Source organism: Gopherus evgoodei, chromosome 1 (genome assembly GCF_007399415.2).
Source record: "Gopherus evgoodei ecotype Sinaloan lineage chromosome 1, rGopEvg1_v1.p, whole genome shotgun sequence".
NCBI classification, from domain to species: domain Eukaryota; kingdom Metazoa; phylum Chordata; order Testudines; family Testudinidae; genus Gopherus; species Gopherus evgoodei.
This window is the reverse complement of record NC_044322.1, coordinates 273,825,233-273,851,187: the sequence shown is the minus strand read 5'-3', so window position 1 is coordinate 273,851,187 and position 25,955 is coordinate 273,825,233. Positions and strand designations below refer to the sequence as shown.

The 25,955-nt window shown below is 47.8% G+C and overlaps 1 protein-coding gene across 1 annotated transcript in view; it reads left to right on the top strand.

The window, feature by feature from the left end:
- Window positions 1-20,110, top strand: part of LOC115643690 (cytochrome P450 2D14-like) — a 66,440-nt gene extending 46,330 nt beyond the window's left edge. The window contains exons 1-9 of the mRNA XM_030547705.1: window positions 88-474; window positions 5,020-5,191; window positions 6,942-7,094; window positions 8,819-8,979; window positions 9,107-9,280; window positions 11,339-11,480; window positions 13,462-13,649; window positions 14,451-14,592; window positions 19,231-20,110. Of these exons, the coding sequence (XP_030403565.1) occupies window positions 262-474; window positions 5,020-5,191; window positions 6,942-7,094; window positions 8,819-8,979; window positions 9,107-9,280; window positions 11,339-11,480; window positions 13,462-13,649; window positions 14,451-14,592; window positions 19,231-19,409 (1,524 nt within the window). The 5' untranslated portion in view covers window positions 88-261 and the 3' untranslated portion in view covers window positions 19,410-20,110. Of the gene's footprint in view, window positions 475-5,019; window positions 5,192-6,941; window positions 7,095-8,818; window positions 8,980-9,106; window positions 9,281-11,338; window positions 11,481-13,461; window positions 13,650-14,450; window positions 14,593-19,230 lie in introns of the transcript that reaches the window.
- Window positions 20,111-25,955: the final 5,845 nt, after the last annotated feature.

The following is a 25,955-nucleotide window of genomic DNA, read 5'->3' as shown; positions in this document are numbered from 1 at the left end:
GGCCACCCTTCATGACCACTCCCCTGCGAGTTTGTATTATCTAGGCAGAGGAGGGGCTACACAGAAATTCTGGTCAAGCAGCTCCAAGCTGTGACGTTGGCCAGAGGGGGGCGGGTGTCTGAGAAATAAAGAGAGAGAGAAGGGGAATGAGTGGAGGAAACTAGGGAGACAGAAAGAGCAAAGAGTGAGAGAACAGGAGCAGGGAAAAGAGGCAGGGGTGAGAGTTAAAAACACGGAGGGCGGTCAAAGGGGAGAACGATCATGGAGCTGCTCCTGTGGCTCTGGTCCCAGCTTCGATCCTGCGGGAACAACCTCTCAGCACTGGGCATAGCCCTCACAGTCTTCGCTCTGCTATTTGATTTCCTGAAGCGCAGGAAGAGCTGGAGTCGCTACCCACCAGGGCCGACCTCTCTGCCTTTCATTGGGACCATGTTGCAGATCGATTTCCACAATCCGCACCTCTCCTTTACCCAGGTCAGTGCCAGAGGAGCTGGAGAGCACAGCTAGGGTGACCAGATAGCAAGTGTGAAAAATCGGGACAGGGGTGGGGGGTAATTGGTTTCTATGTAAGACAAAACTCTGGATATCAGGACTGTCCCTATAAAATCAGGACATTTGGTCACCCTGAGCACAGCGTGCTGTGGAACAGAGTTGGTGTGGGCTGGTGGTTCGTTAATCCAACTGGTGCGGGCTGGAGGGGTTATTTTACATGCAGGGGCTTTTCCAACACAGTAACAGTCAGTCCCCCTAGGGGAGGAGGGGCTCTAATGCTCTGAGATTATCTGCTGTGGTTTTGCTCTGGCTCTAGGGTCCAGAGGGCAACATTCCACTCCCAAGTCCAGTAGAATTCTCTGCAAATATGATAGCGCTGGAGGAGATGATCCCCACCGCGCATGCGCACATGCCATATCCACAGGGGAACACCGAGACGCAGTGACTCAGCAAAAGTGAACAAACCTGTAATCTCCAGCTATACAAGTGTAGGATGTGCTTGCTGGCTGTGTCTGCGCTAACAAGAGCACACACCACCGCTGCAGGATTAGCTGTTGCAAGTGCATGCTTTGTCCTGTCTGCAAGGAAACTACTGATGTAGCTTGAGGCAACTAAATCATATTATGTTTTGTGATTGTAGTTGCCAAACTCTAGAGGCCCCATTTCTAGGCTGGCACCTTTCAACACTCCAGTCAAGGGAAACTGGGTCTGGTTCTTGTTTTCACCATGTAGTAGGAAGAGTTTTTGAATTTCCAGATCAAATTGGATGATGACAATGCTGCCAACAACACTTTTGCCCTGTAGCTGTTTTAACTCCACCTTTTCAGTAACAATATATTATTCTGTTTTCTGTCCCATTTCCATTTCACATAATTTCATTTTCCTTTCTAGTATTTCTCACAGAACGGAAACGAAAACAGCTCCTTTTACTTACAGAATCATAGAAATCAAAGATAGAAATGGCTTATTGTTATCCACCCCTCTAACTTCTAGTGGTATGCTCCGCAGGGCTTTATCTAGTTTTAATTCCCAGCAAAGAGGCTTTCATCACTTCCCCTAGGAAACTATTCCCCAGTCTGATACACCTCTCGCTGAGGGTTTGTTTCTTGGTGTCCAGAGTAAATTCTCCATTACTTAGTCTCAATCCATTACTCCTTCACCCAAACCTAAACAATTTCCCTCCATCCTTTGCATTTTTACCTTTCAAATACTTGCAGTCAGAATCATAGTCCCCTTCCTTAGATATTTGGCCAGTTTATATATTTATGTCATTTTAGCTTTCCTCATGAATTAGCCCATCCAGCTCCCTAATCTCTTTTGTGGCTTTTCTCTGAATTCTCTTTTTAATCAGTATCTTTCTGGTAATGAGGTGAATGCTCGGAATGCTAGGCACTGTTACAGACACATGTTCGCCAGTGCCTTATAGAAAAGGACTCTCATCTGCTTGTCACACAGTGCCTCTTTGTGTGTCATCAGCATCGTTGGCTGATGCCCACGTGGCTTTGAGGAAAGTTACTGTAGAAAAGCTGGAACACGATGCATTGGTTTCTTGTGTTTTTCACATACACATAAAACAACTACTTGTGGTTTTTCTCTCCCTAAATTCTTGGCCCAGAAGGACATTTTCTCCCACGTGTGGGTACAATCCTCAAGAAATCCCACAAATAGCTGAAAATAGGTTAAATTTTGGACCTAAACTATTTGATGATGGCTTTGAATTGTTCTGCTTTGTGCTCTGCAATGCCTGTCTGTCACCAGGGTACAGTGGCCCTGGTGCTCGCTTACATTGGGCACACTCTGTGCTGGTGGAGTGGTGCAAAGTAGCCTCAAAGCCAGTGTAGCCAGCCACAGCGTGTTCAGCCAGGACAGAGGGAAAATCCAACAGCAATTCCTACATGATGCTTTCCTGTAGCCAAGGGGCACGGGCCAGGGTTCCCCTGTACCCTGCAGAATCCCAGCTGCTGTAACTGCCTCTCATGGCTAGTGAAAACTGCCACAATTTAGAAAGGCCTTCAGGCTAATCTAAATTACTACAGGGGAGTGTGATGGGACTGGTGCACATGATCAGGAGAGTCCAGAGGTATCTAAAAGAACTTTGCACTATCCTCTCCTGCGTTGCACCAGACAACTGTTAGCTGCAGGAAAGGATCAAGGTTAGTAATTACCAAACTCAGTTTTGCAGCCAAGAATGTCATTCTCAATGAAGTTAACTTGGTTTGCTTTGGTCTAAGACCTGAAAGTTGTTGGGCACTAGCTGAAAACCTGCAATTCCATAGGTGCCCCCTCCTCAAGTTTCCCTGAGTGTGGAAAAAGGGCAGGACTTTTATGCTTCCCCTTTCCAGGCATGTCTGGTCTACACACAGTTTTTGTATCGATTTAATGATTTCAGTCAGGGATGTGATTTTTTCCCTACAAAAATAGTTGAATCACAGTTGTATTCAGGCACTAATCAACACAAAAACCTTTCCCATTATCTGAGTGTTATTGCCATCTGCTGTAATGCTCAGAACAGCGTTGGCTAGGATCATAGTCGCATGTCATAGCTGCAATAAGCCATCTTCTGGCTAATGTTTTTGGGGTAATGAACCACCCACATAGCTTAAGAGATGGGCAAAGAAACGATCATGCTGTTGGGAGGGGCTCAAGAGTGTGAGTGCCTGTCTCAGGGCAGACTGCTAAGCAGGGCAGATACCCCAAACTGTGATGTGTTATGTAAGCAGATTGCACCAAGCCAGTATCTAATGTGAACTCCTGACCAGGAGTGCTGGAACCTTGGTAGAAGTGTATGGGATGGCATGAGGCTCTGCCCCCTCTGTGGCCCTACCTCTCTTCTCCTCATCCCCTGAGGCCCTGCCCTCTTTGTGCCTCCACCCCCTCCTCCTTCTCTTTTCCCTGAGGCCCTGCTGCCAGGCCAGGCTGGAAGCCCAAGCCTGGCTGTGGTAAGAGCCACCCAGGAAGCCCGGGCCACTGTGGGGAGCGCCCCTGGACCCCCCCCCGTTCCAGCCCCCCTGCTCCTGTATCACTGTAACAGGCTTACCATGGAGTCTCAGACAGTCCCCTTAGAATCTCCAGTCTATCTTGCTACCCCGATGAACTGGACTTACTGATAAATGGTCACCAAAAAAATCACACCACATTCAGGTTATTCCTGTCACTTACCCCAGATCAGTTGGTACCCTAGATCTTACAGCAAAGACAACACCTGTAGCCAATCCTGCAATAAATGATCTGAAGGTTTGTTAACTAGGAAAAAGAAATGACAGAGTTATTTGCAGGTTCAAGCAAGCAAACCTATACTCGCAAATAAGTTATCATCTAAATCTAAGAGTGACTGAGTTGCAGTGATGTGTCTATTCAAAGAGTCTTTCAGGGCGGACCCAGCAGGCAGCCCTGGGGATCTCTAGCCATGTCACAGTTCAGATAGCCAAACAGATGGAAAATTTTCCTGTGACTTTGTTTTATTTCCTTCATTCGGCTTCCAAGTCCACAGAACAAGCCTCCTTGCACATGGCATTTCCAAGGTGGGATACGGCCGGGCTGTTAGCCAATCCTTTGTATTGCAATGTTCCTTGACCCAGCTGATTTTGACAGTCCTTCTCGATGTGGGGAGGGAGGATTCCTGTGCCTGGGTTCACAAGTCCAGAGCAGCCATTTGCTAAGTTATAAAGCAAAACTTACATATTTTATTATGGTGCGGAACACAGGCATTGCACGTGAGATTAACGCCTGCAGCAACTCACAAACATTTCACAGAGTCTAAACACTAAATTCATTCTTGTAAGACTAATACCTATTTTGAGCAAACTAACATACAGGTGAACTGGTCTGGTCTCCAGCAATGAGTTTGTTAGTTCTTAGCTAATGTCTGCAACTTGGGCACGAACTGGCACCTCATTTGCCAGCATCACAGAAAACGCCCCCCTCCCCACAATCCCTTATGTCAATAATTTTATTTTTTGTGTATCTGTAGCCAGCACTACTATACCCTCTGTGATAAGATCAGATTTCATAAACTAAGCAAGGTTGGGCCTGGTCAGTACTTGAATGGGATATTTCCTATGCAAAGCCATGTGCTGCAGGAATTAGTGCAGAAGGCTCTCTGTGTTGGTGGTTAAAACAGTGCCACACCATGGTTTTAAGGAACAATGTACGCTTGGGTCTGTTATCTCTGAAGACACCAAAAGAGGTCCTGACTGCTGGTAGTCGTTAACGAGCCCACGACACTTTCGCAAGGTCCCTGGTCAAATTTCAACTTGGTTAGTTATGTTCTGTTGACATAAACTCTTCCTGCACCATCAGCTGACAATGGTTGCATTCTTCTCTCCCTGTGTAAGTGGCTGTGTAGTACTGCTGTGAGTTGTTCCACTCCAGAAGTGGCTGCACATCCGTGATGAGCTAACAAGCCCAACAGAGTGCTCTGAGATCCTTCTAAGTTAGAGAGAGTACAGAAATGCAAGATGATTTTTTCAGGCTTGCTTTCCAGCCTGACTTCCAACAATATGTTTTTCCTTTTTCTTTTCTTGGCAGCTGAGTAAAAAATATGGAAATGTCTTTAGCCTTCAGAACTGCTGGAGTAATCTGATAGTAGTGAATGGATTCAAAGCTGTAAAAGAAGCATTGGTCCAGAAATCAGAGGACTTTGCTGACCGACCATACTTTTCTATATATGAGCACTTGGGTTATGGAGAGAATGCCGAAGGCAAGTGCCTTGGAAACTAACATAGTTTTCTGGCAGTGTTGCAGGGGGACTGGCTGGGTTTATCATTTGAGCTCCAGGAGAGGTTGAAGGGGACTTGGGAAGTGAGCTCCTTCCCTCTCTTGTCCCTCTGCTGATGTTGCTTTTGCTGGAGTCTTCCCCTGACACTACCTCTCGAGAGGAGGAAGTCAGGTTAGATCAAAATGGGGACTCTCCTTCCCAACTGCAGTGCTGCAACAACTACTAAGACGTGGCCATTCTGAAATGTTCTGTGGAAGGTACGTGGTAATCAATACCAATTGGCTGCCATTGTCAGAACTGGCAGTTTCCTCACCCTCACCTATGTATGTACCTTGCTCGGCTTGTAAAAGAAATAACCTCCCTCTGAGGAACCTCCAGGACCCAAGAGTGAAAGTGGGGGAAGGTAGAAATAAATGCAACCTAAAAGAGAGGCTTGTTGGCTGGAATCGTCTCAGGTTATCCCAAAGCACTAACATAACAAAGATTAGATCTGGAAAAATATCTATAGGTTCACGTATTCTCAACCATGGGGAACGTATCAGCCCCCCATTGGGGAGACTAGTCCCCTGTCCTGCCCCAAGCCCCTATTGTGGCCAGAGAACCCTCGCCCAAGCCTCCACCGGTCTGAGCCACCCCAAGCCCAGGCTGGCTGGAGGAGCTCTGAGTCCTCCCACTGGTGCAGGATCATGGTGGGGAGTATTAGCAGAGGTTTGGGGAGGCTTAGCCTCAGGACCGGTGCAAGGAAATTGCACGCCCTAGGCGAAACTTCCACCTTGCACCGCCCCCAGCTAACCCCGCCCCTCCATGGCAGCTAACCCTGCCTGGGGAGACCTTCTGCAGAAACTAAGCCTGCCTGAGTAGCCCACCCCAGCTCACCTTGGCTCCGCCTCCTCCACTGAGCACGTCAGCGCTGCTCTAATTCTCCTTCCCGCCCAGGCTTGCAGTGCTGATTGGAGAAGACCGAAGAGCTGGGCGGTGTGCTCAGTGGAGGAGGCAGAGTGGAGGTAACCTGGGGCGGGGAGCTGTTCCCCTGTGCCCTCCCCTCGTTATTGCAGGCAACCCTCTCCGCGCGCCCTACCACCCAGCTCACCTCCACCTCCTCGCCTGAGGGGGCTTTTAGGCGCCCCCAGCCACTAGGTGCCCTAGGCGGCCACCTAGCTTGCCTAAATGGTTGCATCGGCCCTGCTTAGCCTCCCACAACCTCCATTACACACCGCCTGTGTTCTCAGCCTCACCCTGGCCCATACTCTGGCCAATGCAGGGATGCTTCCTGTAGTATGTTCTTCAGTGCTTTGTCCAATCCAATTTTAAATGGCTTGTGATGGGGCATCCATTAATTCCTTTGAGAGACTATTGAGTAGTTTAGTAGATCTCATCACTGGGAAATGTTTTCTGACATCCAACCTGAGGCTCACACACTTAGAGTATAGCATGGCTTAGCTCCATTGACTACATCAGGTTATCCCAGCTGCAGATCTGGACCTGAATTTCATGCCCTTCCTCCTAGCTATATCTTGGAGCTCCCTGAATAATCCCTCTCCTTCTGCACTAACCACCTACACCTCTGAAGATGCAATAATAGCTCCCATTAGTTGCCTTTGGCCAAGCTACATTTAGTTTCTTTTATCCTTCCTCAGAAGCCAGTCCCTCCAGCCCTATTTTGTTGCTGTGCAGTGAATGTTGGACGGTGCTTCCCAGAGGTGATTGTCTCTTGTTTATTACTATTTTCCAGGGGTGGTGTTTGCAAGATATGGTCAGGCCTGGAAGGAGCAAAGGAGATTTGCACTCTCCACCTTGAGGAACTTTGGGATGGGAAAGAGATCCCTAGAGCAGCGTGTGACCGAGGAAGCTGGATTTCTATGCTCTGCAATCTGTTCTGAAAAAGGTTTGTGGCATCAAGGGAGATGGGGTAGGGGACCAGTGTAACTTCCATACATAAAGAAATGAAAGGATAATATGATAGTCTGACAGATGTTTTAACATGAGAGTTTGTGATGGGAAGTAAAAAAAAAAAACAAAAAAAAACAACCAAACAACTCAACGTCTCCAACTGAATGTGCAAGGGGAATTTTAGGTTGGTACAATGTTATTACCTCAGCTGGAATTTGGTGGAGGCATCAACATTAAAACACTTCCAAAACATGCCATGAAGTCTTTAAGGACATCACTTTTATGCCTCAACTTAAAAATGTCTGTAGCAGCCCAGTAACATCTGTCTGTACACAGCAGGCACAGGTTCAGTACTGAGGCAGAGATGAGTACTTGTTACCAGCACACAGTTCTCTGTTACTCGCACACTCTAGGGGCACCCACTACCCAGTTCTTAGCGCTCAAGATGTAACCCTCTTAATTTAGACACACACCCGTACCTATTGCTAGGGCTCAGGGCGTACTGTTTGCGGGTTTGCAAGACCTTTCACCAGCGAAAGAGCCTTATACAGTAATAACCTCTATTTATTAACAATTACCAAGCAGAATACACGTACTATGCATACACTGCTATGCTCCCCAGTCCTGGTCAGGCAGGAGGACTTTCCCTGTTGGCCATACAAGGGCAATCTCCTCTGGATTCTGGTTGCTGCATGTCAGGGTTGTGCAGAGGATTCTTTGCAGCTTTGATCTTAGGCTGTGTCTTAACAGCGAGTTCTTCTTCTTCCAAGTCTTTCCTCCTCCTAATCCTTCTGTTCATTCTCTGCTGGTCTCCTTCTTGGAACCCAGTTTATATAGTGAAACTTGAGTCTTGCTTAGCTATATTAACCAATCATTTTACTAACCAATTCAAACATATTGTAACAAAATTCTCTAACCAATCAGACCCCTCCACCTTCACTAATTTACACCTAGCGAAATAATTATGTAACAGACTAAAACAAAGAAGCAGACAGAGATCATCCAGACAAACAATAGAGAAGTGGGGACAATAAAGATAAAACAAGAAAGAAATGAGGATTTGACAACCACAACTAGTGATAAGAGATTTCATGCCAGACAGGACACTACCAGACTAAAGTATCAGAGGGGCAGCCATGTTAGTCTGGATCTGTAAAAGCAGCAAAGAGTCCTGTGGCACCTTACAGACTAACAGACGTATTGGAGCATGAGCTTTCATGGGTGAATACCCACTTCATCGGATGCATGTGAAGAAACTTCATCTTTCTTTAAACATCTTAAGATCTGTTTTTTTTAATCTGGTTATAGTGGGTGGTATTAGGACAGGATCGCCTTTTTAACAACCCAATGTTAATTATTTTAATATATTTTAGATGGAATGTGAGGATGTGACTTCTTAGCTAATGCTTGCTGCCTCCTAATATGGCTGCAGACAAAAGCCTTCAGTAAGTACCACTGACTGAATCAGCAGCACAAACCTGAAACTGTTAAGTTTTCCATGGTGGTCTCTCTTCCAAGTATTGACCAGGCCCAACCCTGTTAGTATGTGAGGCATCTTTAACTTCTCCAGGTTACATGAGCATGGACTTTAAATTGGTTTATTCGTAAGCAGTTTTGAAAGGTTAGAGGTTCTTGTTCAGTATGTTTCATGCAGCGAGGGGCAGGCCACAGTGATGTTGTGCCTCCTAATGTCTTTGGTTGGTCCTGTATGTTTTTCAGGTCATCCTTTTGATCCACATTTTCTTATAAACAACGCAGTTAGCAATGTGATCTGTTCCCTCATCTATGGCGAGCGCTTTGACTATGACAATAAGAAATTTCAGAGGTTGCTGCATTTGGTTGAACAGGTCTTCAAAGAAGAAGCTGGATTCCTGCCCCAGGTAACTCAGCACGTATGATTTGGTTAGTAAAAAGCTGCCTTTTGATTGGTCAGTAAGATTGTAGTTTAGTGACTCTATTCTGGGAGTCATGGGCTGTGGTTTTCTCTCTCTCACTGTGTTATCTTAGCTCCTTGTCGTAGTACCTTGGCTGCTGCTCATCCCTGGAGTGCCACAGAGAGTCTTCCGATCCCAAATGGAGGTCCTGGACTTCACAAAGGAGCTTGTGAAGGAGCACAGGACGACCTGGAATCCTACCGAAAAGAGAGATTTCACTGATGCTTTTCTACAGGAGATAGAGAAGGTAGGAGGAGAACAGCAGGTGTAGATCTCATTGGCTCCGTGAAGATATTAGTGAGGGGAACACTCCCTGTTTGCTTCCCTTGTCCCTCGTTGTAAAGTTTACAAGCAAAATCCTTTTGCTAATAGAACTGCTATGAACAGTTCACTGTTCTATTTCTTCTGGTTTTCCCTTATCTAGTGAGTCTAATGAGTTCATGCTCAGAAATCAGCTGAAGAACAGGCTGATAGCTGGAACTTTGTACTGAGGCAGTGCCCCACTCTAGTGGGTGCTGTACCTGGGTCCTTAGCTGTCTTGGCCGTGGAACAGCCCTGACATAAGCCGACCATGTACCGTTTAGAGACACTTCTTAATAGTTTTGGCAAAGGTCATAGTGAAGACTTCCTTCGTCCTTCCAAGTCACAGCTTCATTCAAAGGCAGGCTGCTGGGAATTCCTGGCTGGAAAAATGTTCCAGAACAAAAACCTGATCTGTTTTTGTATCTTTCTAGAACAGCTGGTTGCAAAATTGAAACAATGAAACATGTCGTTTTTGACAGAATTTCATGTAGAAAAAATCAAAATGCAACATTTTGATAGGCTTGAAACATTCTGTTTTGAGGTTGTCAGAACAGCACATTTCAATTTTTCATTTATTTTATGGTTTGTTTTATTTTATAGTATTTTGAAAATGTTGATTAACCTGAAACCTTTTTTTAAAAGCTTTCATTTTGTGGGAAGTTTCTTGTCAACTTCTAGTTCTGAGTTACAAACAAAGCAAATTACATTTTAATTGGCTTTTAAATAGCATATTAGTTATTGCCCATGTTAAGTCTATGTCCAAATTTATACAATTGCTCTGAGAAAATCTAGATAAGAAACCCTTATGGTACTACATGGAATTTCTGACCTGATCCAGTGTGAGTGATCACACTAACCTCTTGTAGTTGCAGAGGCACAAATCTCTAAGACTGACTGGAGACGCTCCCTTAACTCTCGTGGTAAGAGACTGTGCGCAGAGTTTCCAGCACGTATGTTGAGTGTACTGAGCAGCATCAGCCAGTGTGATTCTGCCGCACCTGGGTACTCCTCCTCCACCACCATAAGCTCTTTCAGTTGCCTTAGTGGTGCTGGAACTGGCCACAACCACTGTCTTGAATTAGTAATATCAAAGACCAAATACACAGTTTCCATCATCAGTGCCCCCATAATAAAAATTATTCCAGCACCCCTGAACTTTGGTGGGTCAGAAAGTGCCGCTAAACTATCCACCAGCGCCTCATGGAAACTCTGCCCCATTCCTGACACAGGCAGGACAGAGCAGGCAAGAAAAATTCTTGAAAAGGGGCTTCTTTCATATTGCTTGGCAGGCAGTTTTGACAGGCTGGTCAAACTTCCTGTAATGTGCAGGGTGGGCAGTAAAGCTTTTCCCACAGTCAGGGCCAGAGCAGTCACATTCTGGGAGGGTGTTAGGGAGCCTTGAATATGGTTGGTTTGACTCGGCTCTGTCTGCTGCAGTGTGGATGCCAGAGGCTCACGCCTGTCCTAGAATATTCTTAATCTAGGGTTGAAAATCAGCGTAGACTTCTGCAGGGTAGGTCGATAATTGTTTGTTAAGGTCCAAATTTCTTGGTCAGGGTATAGGCCAGGTCCCAACTGCAGAGAAAAATGAACAATAATAATAAGTAAATTAAAAGATTTCAGGGTCTGTTCAAAAGCATCTAGCAGTCCAGATTTGGCCTGCCATCCACCTACTGACTCCCCCAGTGTAGATGCTCAAGCACTGGGTTCTCTAACACAGTGTGAAGGAAAATATGGTAGACATACATTGTGTTTTTGGAGCAGAAGGTCCTGAGTTTTATTCCTGATGAAGTCTATGATGTGTGGGACAAATTATTACGTTGAAATGTATGCAACCAAGGAGCCTTGACAGCGTGTGTTGTCATATGCACATGTTATGCTGCACTCTGCAAACAATTCAACCTTTCAGTCTGAGAATATGAATTACCACTATCTACCCGTCTGCTCCTCTCTCCTCAACAAAAATCTAAGGTCAAATCACGCTCTCTTTTGTTCCCTTCAGGCCAAAGAGCATGCGGGGAGCAGTTTCAATGACAACAACCTTCTTTTGGTAACAGTTGACTTGTTTATCGCTGGCACTGAGACCACCTCCACCACCCTGCGCTGGGCATTGCTGTACATGCTTCTCCATCCTGACATCCAGTGTAAGCAAGAGGACTGGTGGAGATGTGACCGGTTCTCCCAACCCTGCATCTTCCACTGAGATAGGGTGACCAGATCGCAAGAGAGAAATGCCACACAGCTCCCTTGGATCCACTATGCCCAGAGCCCCCCTACAACCGTTCTACCACAAATGCACAGTGCTGTGCACACACACCCTGCCCAGTGCCTCCCTGCTCTCAGCCCCACCACAGCTGCCCAGCACCCCACACAGAACCCCCCACTCACTACTTTCCCAATACACACAAATTTCCCCTCCCTCCCTTTCCTCCTCCCTCCCAGCGCCCTTCCCCACAGCACCATCATCACAACTACGCATTGCCCCACACAGACCTGCACTGCCCAGTGCCCTGACACACACAAACCTCCCCCACTGCTCAGCCCTCCACACACTCACAGCCCAGCACCCCCCACACACTGCCCAGACACTCACTTCATCACACCCTGCCCCCTTCCCTGGTGACACTCACCAGCTCTGTTTCTTGCTCCTAGGGTCATAGCAGCGAGGGGGGTCTCCAGACTCTCCATGTGCTGCAACCGCCACAAGCGTGAGCTCCGTGGCTCCCATTGGCTGGGAAAAGCGCCAATGGGAGCTGCTGGACCTGCAGAGCCAGGTTTGCAGGCACTGGCAGCATGCAGAGGCGCTCCCCCCCTCCCGCCCTAAGAGTCTGAGGGGCCTGCCAGGGGGCAAGATGGGGAGTCCTAGTGGTGCTCACTTGGTGGCTCCCGTCCCGGGAAGCATCCAGCAGGCTGGTCCCTCTGGCTCCTAGGGTCGTGGGTCGGGTCGGGTGGAGGGGGGCCGGAGGGCTCTCTGCCCACTCCCTGTGCCTGTAAGCCCCACCCCTGCAGCATGTGGTGCTCCTGCCGGTGGGTGGGTGCCAGGAGCTCCCCCCAGGAAGCAGTGCTGAATGATGTAAGCTTGGGTTGCGGAACAAGTCCCCTAAAATCGGGACACCCCCAGTAATATTGGGACGTCCGGTCACCCTACACTGAGAACCTCTTAGCATCTGCTGTCACCTTTGTCTTCTGGGCATATGAAGCTGCCATAGCAGCAGTCACAGCAGTGATTGGGGAAATAATTCCACTAGAAAACTCTCAGAGAGGGAGAGCAAAGAGCTGTTGCAAGGGAGAAGGGAGAGAGAAAGCTCCTGATAAAGATTTTAGTGTCAGAAGGAGCGCTCACCATTTTTCTTCATGACAAGGGCACTCTGAGACCCTCTTAGCTACTTGGTAACTCTTCCTTCTCTTAGGGTCTCCATAGGGATTAATGCTAACCTGCTTAAATGTGCTAATGCCAGAGGCACAAGTGGGTCAAATACAGTATGAAGAAGGTGGGATGTCTCTAACAATAAGCTTATTAGCCCATAGCACAGAGGATGACTGTGTGAGTTGAGCTGAGTAACCGAAAATGAGTGTGCTCTCCTTCAGCGCCTAATTCTGCATTCCTCTCTTTACCACTGTCTATGGGGCTCACTTTGCCCCTTGCCCCCAACCAGCTAAACTCTGCCTCCCTTGCATTCTCGCTTTCAGGTGCTTTCAACAAACATACAAGACCTGATTGCGAGGTCAGGAATTAGCAGTTGGGAAGCAGAGCAGTGCATGTCTGGGGTATCAAAGAGGCTTTCTGGTTGTGTGGAGGTGAGAGAAATCAGAAGTTGGTCCACACCCTCTCCCCACTACTGGATATCGTTCCTGACCCTTGAACAAGTGCCCCTGACACCAGCCGCCTCCCAGAGACTTAGAGCACCCACTTCCTAGAGATGACTAATTAGTAAATTCTCAGTGATTGATAGGAAGGTGGCTAACAAACTCACAGAATATAAACCCAGCGCTATACAAAAAGACAGACAAGCCCTGCCCCCCAGTGTTTAAAGCTTAAGGGTAAATCTGCACGTTCCCCATTTCTACAGTGTTGATGTACATCATTATGTTATATTGAGGAGGATGTAAAATGTCTTTTTCCAGGTAAGGTCCATGAAGAAATTGATAAGGTGATTGGCAGGGACAGGTTACCCCAGATGGAGGACCAAGCGAACATGCCTTATACCAATGCTGTGATCCATGAAATTCAACGTTATGGGGATATTATTCCTGTTGGAGTGCCTCACGTGACATACAGGGACACCGAGCTCCAAGGCTTCTTCATTCCAAAGGTATCTGTGGCCAGCAGGGGATGCAGACCTCTTCTCACCGTACAGACTTATGTCCTGAAGCTGCAGACATTCCACATGTGAATCTCTCCAAGGTTCCATACAAAGGGGGGTGGAGTATCAGGCTCTGAATCACACAACCATTGGTAAGTTATCAAATGTGCAGTTTTGAAAAAGCTTGGGCCTCAGAGACAGCCTTGTTTATGTGGTTAGCTCCATCTTCAACAGGCCTTTCAATATCTGAAAAAACAATGAATTGAGCTAAAACACAACTAAGGACTGCAATCATTACAAGGGAGACTGTAAGTTTGTCTTGGGCACCTTATAACATTCAGTACTAAACTCCACTTTTGCCCTGAGAAGAAACTCCTCTAGCTCAGGTCTAAGGCATGTGAGAGAGGAAAAATCTCGCCTTTTGTGTGAAGACAATGAGAATTGTAGTTCAGAGTCTCTCAATCAGAACACTCTTACCAGAGCTAAAAGTGGGAAGTGGAAGCAATTTTCATCCCATAAAGCTCAGTAGACCCTGAAAACACCACTTGCATACTCTTAGTCTAGCTAGCATGCAATGTACAAGGGCGACAGGCTTCAGAGCATACGCTGCGCACTGGCGAGGTCCCTGAAAGCGTCCCACTTCACTGTGCTATAAGATTATGCAATTAGGTACCTGAGAGAGGTTCTGTGCCTTCCTCTGAAGCATCCTACAATGGCCACTACTTGAGATGGGAAATTGAATGCAGAGGGACTGGCCTGTTCTGATGTGACAATTCTTACATACCCTGTTTCTTCTCTGGGGTGGATCAGGGAACGACAGTCATCACTAATTTGTCTTCGGTGCTGAAGGATGAAACGGTTTGGGAGAAGCCTCACCAGTTCTACCCGGAGCACTTCCTGGATGCAGCTGGGCAGTTTGTGAAGCGAGAGGCCTTCCTGCCTTTCTCAGCAGGTAAATCCAAGGGGAGGAGCAACTGGGAGAGGCCGTCCCTCTGGAAATGAGGTACAGTGCATGAGATGTGACCCACTACTGTTACGGGAAAGTGCGTCTCCTTTAAAGCAAGATGTCCCTCTCATCATGAGAGCATCTTCCTCATGTGGAAGATCAGCGCAATCTGTGCTGAGCTGGGCCTGTTCTACAGTGCCCTGGTGGTACCAGTATACGCAACCTCTGCATAATAACTCCCTCTCTCTATTTCTCCTTGAAATACTGTATTTAGGGTCAAGCCTTGAGAGTCTGAGCAGCATGTCCCAGAGGCCTATGTAAACCACTCGGCCAAAGGGAAGCAGCCCTGTATTCTATATTCTGTAGTAAGCTGGGCAACCCGCACCTTAATTAATTCATTGCTCATCTTCTACAGCTGTAGTTATTTAAATAGAAGATCAACTTATTAAAAATCAATTCCAATTGTTTATGTAACAAACCCACCTATCTAATCCCTGAGGAACGAGGAACTGCCAGTTAAGGAGGACCTCCGTCCCTTAAGCCAATACACCCATCCGTCACGTTAGGCTCTGTTCTTCATTAGCAGGCTGCATCTCCCCAGAGAAATTACTTCATACTCCATTAGACACAGGGACATACTGAATGCAACACATTAATCGCTTCTGCACTGTAACCGAAAACCGTAACTACAAGCCCAGGAATCTGTTTAGAAACAGTGTGCACACAGGTGAGGTGTGTGTTATTGGGAAAAGGATGGGATCATAATTAGGGATTTCTGATAAAGCATGATCAAAATTGTTGTGTGCCACGTACTTCTTTATCAGTTGCAAGGCACCTGATCAAAGGAAGGCCTTTGTTACTGGAGACCCTGGGACCACTGCAGAGGGATATATGGATCAGTAGGGGATAAAGGGGAGATGGATGTTCCCAGTTTCCTGTATGCTCCCAACTCATCAGAGAGATGGGAAGAGGGAAATACTGATTCTCTGATACACACCAAAGGAGGCCGCTGTGGCTGGCGGAGGGGCTGTAGAGTCTGTCCTAACTCCTTTGGTCACCACATCCACAGCAGAGGGATTTCTGAACTGGTGAGGCACTGCCTCTGCCAGGCATGTACCAGTGCAGCCCAGGAGTTCTAGCAGTGGGAAACACGAGGGCTTAGACAGAAGGGTCTATGAACTGAGCAGTTATATCTTCGCCATAGGACCTTTCTCAGTGACTGGATCACCTTCAAAAATCCATGAACACTTAGCACGATGGTTGGTGCTTTCTAGGTTTGTTTCAATGCAGCCAACCGGTTCAGTTACAGAGAAGGGTTGAGGTCCCCTCAAAGGAAAAATGTGTCACAAATGTAATTAGGCCGCTTCTAACGCATTTGCAGAATACTCTGCAGTACTGGGGGGTGGAGGGAGAGGTTCTCTCTGTACTAAGCTGAGCTAGGTGTTGGCTCAGCGGGTACATCTACACTTCAGACTAGGGGTGTATGTTCTGGGTTGGGTACACATACCCACGCTAACTCGCCAATCGCACGTAGGAGTGTAGCCACTGCAGTGTGAGCAACGGAATGGGCTGGTCGCCCTGAGGATGATCCTGTGCAAGATGGTAGGTACCTACTCAGGTACCTACTCAGGCTATCCCCTCCCGCCGCTTGTGCCCCCATGGCTACATTTTGCTTTTTAGCACACTAGCTAGCTCAGAGTTAGTGGAGGCACGTCTCCTCGAGCTGGAGATTACACCTTCCAGCTCAAAGTGTGGACGTACCCTTGGTTAAAAGCCAGTTTTGTTTTTCGTTTTATGATTTGAGTTTAGTCTGTAAACAGGTAATTGAGCAGCCACCCTCCATTTGTGCCAAACTGCAGTGCAATCAGTCTTCCCTGCACTTTGTCAGTGCCTGCCTTTCACTCTGTGTGGAGCAGTGGGTCCTAAAATATGGCTCACAACCCCAAATGGGGCGATGCCATCAGCACATGGGATCGTGGCAATCCATTGTGTGCAGCGGATGCTATTTTGCTCTGACCTCACATGCACCATATGTGTGAGGATACACTGGGCAGAGGACAGTTTTGTAGAGCAAAAAGACGTCCTCCACATGGGGTGAGCTCCCACTTACGGGGTGTCTGAGATCATGCTGTGCAGAGGAACCTGTTTTGCTCCTCCATGTTTTCTGGGATTCTGGATGAAAATATTTCCTTCAAACGGGGTCATTTGGGAAAAGAAATTGGGACCTGCTGATCTAGAGCCTCACATAATTCAAGAATGGATTTTTGTTAGCTAGCTCTGTATTTGTACCTTAGCAGCACAAAGCACAACACTCTACCTTTCCTATTTGCTCCACTGCCACACTAGATAATAGGGTTGCCCCATTGCAACCTGAATGGCTAGTAAGGTGTCTTGAGATAAGAGGCAAGGTTCTCTCATGGATTGGTAACTGGCTGAAAGGAAACAAAGGGTAGGAATAAATGGTCAGTTTTCTGAATGGAGAGTGGTAAATAGTGGTGTCTCCCCAGGGGTCTGTATGGGGACCAGTACTGTTCAACATATTCATAAATGATGTGGTAAAAGGGGTAAACAGTGAGGTGGCAAAATTTGCAGATGATACAAAACTACTCAAGATAGTTAAGTCCCAGGCAGACTGTGAAGAGCTACAAAAGGATCTCTCAGAACTGGGTGACTGGGCAACCAAATGACAGATGAAATTCAATGTTGATAAATGCAAAGTAATAAACATTGGAAAACATAATCCCAACTATACATATCAAATGATGGGGTCTAAATTAGCTGTTCCAGAAATTAGCACTCCAGAAAGATCTTGGAGTCATTGTGGATAGTTCTCTGAAAACTTCCACTCAATGTTCTGTGGCAGTCAGAAAAAAACCAAGAGAATGTTGGGAATCATTAAGAAAGGAATAGATAACAAGACAGAAAATCTCATATTGCCTTTGCATATATCCATGGTAGGCCAAAATCTTGAATACTGCGGAGAGATGTGGTCACCTCATCTCAAAAAAACTATATTGGAATTGGAAAAGGTTCAGAAAAGGTCAACAAAAATTATTAGGGATATGGAACGGTTTCCATATGAGGAGAGATTAATAAGACTGGGAGTTTTCATCTTGGAAAAGAGACGACTAAGGGGGGATATGATTGAGGTCTATAAAATCATGACTGTGTGGAGAAAGTAAAAAAGGAAATGTTATTTACTCCTTCTCATAACACAAGAACTAGGGGTTACCGAATGAAATTAATAGGCAGCAGGTTTAAAGCAAACCAAAGGAAGTATTTATTCACATAATGCACAGTCAAGCTTTGCCAGAGGATGTTGTGAAGGCCAAGACTATAACAGGGTTCAAAAAAGAACTGGCTAAATTCATGGAGGATAAGTCTATTAATGGCTATTATCCAGGATGGGCAGGGATGGTGTCTTTAGCCTCTGTTTGCCAGAAGCTGAGAATAGGCGACAGGGAATGGAGCACTTGATGATTACCTGTTCTGTTCATTCCCTCTGGGGCACCTGGCGTTGGCCACCATTAGAAGACAGGAGGCTGGGCTAGATAGACCTTTGGTCTCAACCACTATGGCTGTTCTTATGTTTGTCAAATTTCTGGGCCCTGGGGACATTCCAGTTGGAAGTAGAAATTGGTGGAGTCAGGTATTTTCTTGGATGCCATCTTGTTTGTTTATAAGGAACGTACAAAGTCCTGCTCCTCTGAACTCAGGAGGAACCCGTAATAAAAGGAGCAGTTTCTTAGTTTATGGCCCAAAGTCTCTTTTGCCAACAAACCCAAAAGCTTCTTTCCTAGGGTCTCACTGCACTCACAGGCTATTCCTCCTTGTCCCTCTTGCTTTTGTCTCTGCCTCTCTCTGTTTTCGTCTCTTCTCAGTTTCTGTGTGTTCTCTAGTTTACTACATACTTCAAAGAGAAATGAAGATAATGCTATTACTACATTCACAGTTCATTTATATGTTAACATCTCCTTTTGATCTCTGACTAAACAGAATACAGCTATAGACAGGAACCATTCACTTACATTGTTAGAGGTTGACTATATATACATATAAATGCATAAAACCACAGTCATTGTCTACCACTATGTTTCTGAAGGTTGAATCTGGGTCAGTTAGATGGCTAGTTGTGTAACACTTTCTGGGCCTGTGTTGCACAAGGTTTCACCCAGCTCCTAACATGGTCTCCATAACTCATTAACTTCAGGTATCAGCTCATAGACTTCAAAATTATATTTTGCTATGTAACCTGCTGAGGATTTAGCCCTATGTATTAGTGTGTCTGACCCTTCTGAGTCAGGCTAATGAGGCAGTAATTCTCCTCTCCAGATCAACTGACAGAGGCCTTGGTTTTATGATTTCCACTGAAGCTTCTGGTGCTGGCCACAATCAGACACAGGGATTTGGATTAAACAGATCATTGATTGGTCTGGAGAAGTATTTCCTCGTTGTTCCTGTTCACACAGGGTCTGGGAATATGGAGACTCACCATCTGCTGCATATGGGGGCAGATTCTGTGCTCACTCCAACCTGTGGGTGTGCAGTAAGGGTCTTACTCCTTCAGTGACTAGTTATTTACATGTGGTGTTGTATCTTCCTCCTCTCTACCTCCTCCCTCTTTTCTCGCTCCCACACTTGCAGGTCGTCGTGTTTGCCTGGGGGAACAACTGGCCAGGATGGAGCTCTTCCTCTTCTTCACCAGCCTCCTGCAGCATTTCACCTTCCGTCTCCCTGAGGGCCGGGCCAGGCCTCGAGAGGTTGGACGCTTTGCCACGACACGCAGCCCACACCCCTACCAGATCCAGGCTGTCCCAAGATAAGTGCAGTGTTTTGCAAAGTTCTCCTCATATATTTAGGAAGGCGGTAGTGCTTAACTGAAAGATGCTCCTACTCTAGCAGGAGAGCTTCCCCCTCGGCATAGTTAATCCACTTCCCTGAGAGGCGATAGCTGTGTTGGTGGGAGAAGCTGTCCTGCTGACATAGCGCTGTCTATGCGGGGCGCGGGGTTAGATCAGTGTAACTATGTTGCTCAGGGATGTGGATTTTTCACACTCCTGAGCAGTGTAGTTATACCTATATAGGCCTGTAGTGTAGACCTGGCCTTAGTGTTGTGTCTCCTTCATTCTTTACCAGACTCTCCTTGAGATCAAATGATGCTATCAGCACTATTGGCTGTTTACCCATCAGCACCGTGTAGATCCCTGTCACATGTCGGTACACACAGCAAGTGTGTAACGGAATGCTAAAGATAGTGTGATTACATGCAGGTATCAAGAGCCTGGCAGACTTGTCAGTGTAACACACAATATGAGTTTATTGCAGCTGTTCAAATGGGAAACTCGGTGCTCTGAGCCAGCGGAGTGTGGTTTGGTTTTCTAGCACTGTTCCTGGGTATTCCCTTCAGGGCCAGGCCAATGCCTTCTCTGAGAAGTGATTTTGAAGTATGCACCTCTACCTCGATATAACACTACCCAATATAACACAAATTCAGATATAACACGGTAAAGCAGGGCTCGGGGGGGCCGGGGCTGTGCACTCTGGTGGATCAAAGCAAGTTCGATATAACACAGTTTCACCAATAACGTGATAAGATTTTTTGACTTCCGAGGACAGCGTTATATCGGGGTAGCGGTGTATTTTGCATTTGCTTGTACATGCTGCAGACAATGCTATCAACAGAGATTTACCTGCATTATTTCAGGAGATTTGGTAAACAAAAATGAATCACATCTTCCACTGATCTAAAGTGACTTCAATGGAGCTGTGCCTATTTACGCTAGTTGAAGATCTGGCCCAATATGTTCTTTATAGTTTAATGTCATTCCAGCTTTGATCTTCTCTTTTTCTCTTGACACAAACATAAGATGAAGGAACCATATGTGTTCAGTGGGGTCCAAACACGTGTTTATTGGAAATACGCAACATGCCAGGAATTCCTCCATGTTCACATTGCTGCTCTGGTTGGGTTCTGGCAACTTCTAAAAAACCTGAACACGGGGAATGGAACAAAAAGGCTCACAAACTATTTAAAGGGATATTACGCTATGTCTGTACACAACATCTTCCTTCCTCCATTACATACGTTCCTTTCACTTTCAGCCCAGAAAAGTGTTAAGAGGTTTCTATTCCAAAGAAACTGTGTTGTGTTAGAGCAGCGGTAGGCAACCTATGGCACGTGTGCCGAAGGCGGCACACAAGCTGATTTTCAGTGGCACTCACACTGCCCGGGTCCTAGCCACTGGTCCGGGGGGCCCTGCATTTTAATTTAATTTTAAATGAAGCTTATTAAATATTTTTAAAACCTTATTTACTTTAAATACAAGAATAGTTTAGCTATATATTATAGAGTTATAGAAAGAGACCGTCTAAAAACGTTAAAAAGTATGACTGGCACGCAAAACCTTAAATTAGAGTGAATAAATGAAGACTCTGCACAACACTTCTGAAAGGTTGCCGACCCCTGTCTTAAAGTCAAGCGACTATAGGAGGAATTGCCACTAAACTGTCTCAAAGTATTGTGTTTTGTGCATGATAACCCTGTAATTTGCCCTTTCAAAGAATTGTTATAATCTGTGTATTGTATACAAAATAGTAAAATTATGTTAATAAAAAGAGGAATCTTTTATTCTTTAATGTTTATTACTTCCTGTCTCTTTAGTTCTTGAAAAGTATTTGCCTCTGGCACCTCATCTCAAGTACACACTCTACATTACTGTCAGAAAGGAGACGTGAGCTGCGTGACTAGACGTCAAGGGATGAGGGTGTGGTTATTTTGCTTGGGGAATTGCAGAGTGAATTGTGATGTAAGGTAGGGAGTGGATCACATTTGCTGTTAGCTAGATTATGAATAGTTCAGACAAAAAAATTGTTTTTAACCTAAAAGCCTCTTGTTCCCAAAGGAAAGTAGCTAATTTACACTGAGGGTACGTCTACACTATGGGATTATTCCGATTTTACATAAACCGGTTTTGTAAAACAGATTGTATAAAGTAGAGTGCACACGGCCACACTAAGCACATTAATTCGGCTGTGTGCATCGATGTATCGAGGCTAGCATCGATTTCTGGAGCGTTACACTGTGGGTAGCTATCCCATAGTTATCCCATAGTTCCCGCAGTCTCCTCCGCCCTTTGGAATACTGGGTTGAGATCCCAGTGGCTGATGGGGCAAAAATCATTGTCGCGGGTGGTTCTGGGTAAATGTCATCACTCATTCCTTCCTCCGGGAGAGCAACGGCAGACAATCATTTCGCGCCCTTTATCCCTGGATTGCCCTGGCAGACGCCATAGCATGGCAACCATGGAGCCTTTTTTGCCTTTTGTCACTGTCACCGTATGTGTATTGGATGCCGCTGACAGAGGCGATACTGCAACATTACATAGCAGCATTCATTTGCTTTTGCATGATAGCAGAGACAGTTACCAGTTGTTCTGTACCGTCTGCTGCCATTGTAAATTGGCAATGAGATGATGGTTATCTGTCATTCTGTACTGTCTGCTGCTATTATGGGTGTCCATGGCTGAGGTCGGCCGGGGGCGCAAAGGCAAAAATGGGAATGACTCCCCGAGTCAATCCCTCCTTTATGGTATCTAAAAATAGAGTTAGTCCTACCTAGAATATGAGGCAAGTGTACCAGAGAACCAGAGAGCACAGCCACTCCGTGTCAGATCCCACAGAAATGATGAGCTGCATGCCATTCACGGGGGGTGCCCCTGCAAGAACCCCACCCATTGCTTCCCTCCTCCCCCAACCTTCCCGGGCTACCGTGGCAGTGTCCCCCCCATTTGTGTCATGAAGTTATAAAGAATGCAGGAATAAGAAACACTGACTTGTTAGTGAGGGAAAATGAGGGGGAGGCAGTTTCCAGCTGCTATGATAGTCCAGGCAGGACATTAAGTGGTGTGGGAGAGGAGCCCAGCATCTCGCTGCTATGATAGTCCAGGCAGTACAGAATCTTTTCTTTACACATGAAAGAGAGGGGGCTGATGGAGCTCAGCCCCCAGTTGCTATGATGAAGATGGTTACCAGACGTTCTGTCCCATCTACTGGGAATGACCAGGAATCATTCCTATTTTTACCCAGGCACCCCCGACCAGCCTTTCCTGAGGCCAGCCAGGAGTACTCAGCAGCTATCAAGCATATTGTACCATCTTCCACTGGGGAGGGAAGAGGAGCGGATACTGCTCTTTACTGCCACAGCATTGCGTCTACCAGCAGCATTCAGTACAAACAGGGTGACATTAAAAAAAGTCAAGAAATGATTTTTTCCCCTTTTCTTTCATGTGGGGGGGAGGGAGTAAATTGACGAGCTATACCCTGAACAACTCTGGACAATGTGTTTGAACCTACAGGCATTGGGAGCTCAGCCAAGAATACAAATACTTTTCGGAGACTGCTGTGGACTGTGGGATAGCTGGAGTCCTCAGTACCCCCTCCCTCCCTCCATGAGCGTCCATTTGATTCTTTGGCTTTCCGTTACGCTTGTTATGCAGCACTGTGTAGCTTGGTGATTATTTTCAAACGCTTTGGCATTTTGTCTTCTGTAACGGAGCTCTGATGGAACAGATTTGTCTCCCCATACAGCAATCAGATCCAGTATCTCCCGTACGGTCCATGCTGGAGCTCTTTTTGGATTTGGGACTGCATCGCCACCCGTGCTGATCAGAGCTCCACGCTAGGCAAACAGGAAATGAAATTCAAAAGTTCGCGGGGCTTTTCCTGTCTGCCTGGCCACTGCATCTGAGTTCAGATTGCTGTCCAGAGCGGTCACAGTGGTGCACTGTCGGATACCGCCTGGAGACCAATACCATCGATTTGCGGCGACACTAACCCTAATCCAATATGGTAATACCGATTTTAGCGCTACTCCTCTCATTGGGGAGGAGTAGAGAAACCGATTTAAAGAGCCCTTTATATCGATATAAAGGGCCTCGTAGTGTGGACGAGTGTGGCGTTAAATTAGTTTAAAGCTGCTAAAATTGGTTTAAACACATAGTGTAGACCAGGCCTTAGTTTCCCATAGCCCTGTCTAGCAGGGCTGGTGCAACCAGTTAGGCGAACTAGGCAGTTGCCTAGGGCGCCGAGATTTGGGGGTGCCAAAAAGCGCCCCCAAATTTTTTTTAAATGGTTGAGCAGCCGCTGCTGCTGGGACAGAGAGGGAGTCTGAGCTGCCAGCCACAGCCGGCAGCCCAGAGTGTCCCCTGGGTCAGGGGGCCACAGCGGCAGCTGGCAGCCCAGGGGGTCTCCCGGGTCAGTCGCCGCCATGGCAGCCCGCAGTCCAGGGAGTCCCCTGGGTCAGCGCAACGTTGCCAGCAGCCCAGGGTGTTCCCCGGGTCAGGGCGCTGCCGGGGCAGCCCGCAGTCCAGGGTGTTCCCCTGGTCAGGGCGTTGCCGGGGCAGCCCGCAGTCCAGGGTGTCCCCTGGGTCAGGGTGCCGCCGCGGCAACCGGCAACCAAGGGGGTCCCCTGGGTCAGGGCGCCGCCATGGCAGCCCGCAGCCCAGGGGGTCTCCCAGGTCAGGGCGCTGTTGCCGGCAGCCCAGGGCTTCCTCTGGGTTGGCGCGCCGCCACGGCAGCCTGCAGCCCAGGGCTTCCTCTGGGTCAGCGCGCCAGCAGGGCCGCCCAGAGAGGGGGGCAAGAGGGGCAATTTGCCCCAGGCCCCGCAGGGGCCCCCACGAGAGTTTTTTGAGGCCCCTGGAGCGTGGTCCTTCACTCGCTCCGGGAGCCTCGGAAAACACTCCTTGGGCCCGGGCCCCTGGAGCCTCTTCTGCTCCCGGTCCTCGCTGGCGGGAGGTCCTTCCACTCCGGGGCGGAAGGACCCCCCGCCGGTGAATTACTGCCGAAGCGGGACCCACTGCCGACATGCAGCTCGGTCTTCGGCAGTAATTCAGCACCGGGGGGACCCTTCCGCTCTGGGACCAGTCGCCGAAGTGCTCCGGAGACCTGCGGCGGGGGCCCTCCACCACAGAATTACCGCTGAAGACCTGGCTGCACTTCAGCAGCTGGTCCCCCTTCGGTGGCAATTTGGCGGTGGGGGGGCCCCGTGGCAGGTCTCCGGGGCACTTCGGCGGCGGGTCCCGGAGCGGAAGGGCCCCCCGCCGCTGAATTACTGACAAAGCGGGAGCCCCCTGCCGCCAAAGCGCCCAGGACCCCGGAATCCTCTGGGCTGCCCTGGCGCCCCGTTGGCCACCCAGGGAGGTCCCCTGGGTCAGCACGCCGCTGCCGGCAGCCGCCAGCCCAGGGGTTCCACTGTGCAGTCCTGCTTGGAGAGGACACGGAGCAGAGGTGAGCTGAGGTGGGGAGGTACTGCAGGGGTCCTCAGGCCAGGGGGTGGGGAGCTGCCACGGGGATGGGCAGCACACTTTGGGGTGGGGGGGGGCGGGGAGCTGCTGCAGGGCTGGGGGCGGGCGCAAGGTGGAAGTGTCGCCTAGGGGGCGAAACTTCCTTGCACTGGCCCTGCTGTCTAGGCAGTAGGAAGCAGAGACTAGCCAGCACACATCAGCACTTCAGCCAAGCCACCTGTCCACCCACAGACCGCCCAGCCACACAGCCTGGAGAAATGGAGTAGACTGTTATCAAACTGTAACAGGGAGATGATGATGATAATATTTCCTTTGTTCCACTGTGTCTGCCTTGCCTGTTTAGAATGTAAACTCTTCAGGGCTGGGATGGTCTCTTATTGTGTATCTGTAGAGTGCCCAGCACAAAGAGACTTCCAGGTACTATCCTAATAGAAACAATAAAATCACTTACTAAGGATGGTTGGTGCTTTCAGGTGGAAAGGGAATCTAGGTTTTACCCTGCAAAAAAAATAAAGACAATGTAAAAACCCCAAACTTTTTTTTGGCAGGAGGAGTAGTTTCCCTCACCCCTTTAAGTTGAGTGTTTCCATCTGGGAGTCTTACGGATCCCTCTGTTCATCCCTACTTGTTTGGATACTCCCCTGTTGCAGCTGACATTTGCCTGTCATGGATGAGACCGTATTCCCTTTGGACTCACTTAAGACTGGTCCTTCATTAGGGTGCTACTGACTAATGCAGAGTACTTCCTGCCCTACGAATGGAACGCATTGCCTCCAATGCAGTAAAGTTTACCAGCATGCAGTAACATTTCTAACTAGGCGTAATGGGATCAGCACCCAGCTCTCATGAGTGCTCCCTTTTCTCTGGCCAATATGCCTGCAATCCTAGTTTTTTTCGGGGTGGCACCCACCTCTCGTGAGCCCCTCCCCCCTAGCCAATGGTTCTCTCAGCGAGTCTTCAGTGATTCAGCCCTCCAGCTGAGTTTAAGTCCGGGGGTGCCACAGGTGCTGGGGGAGGTGACTCAGAATCCCTGCTGGTACTGGGGGAGGGAGGGTTGGTGGGACTCCC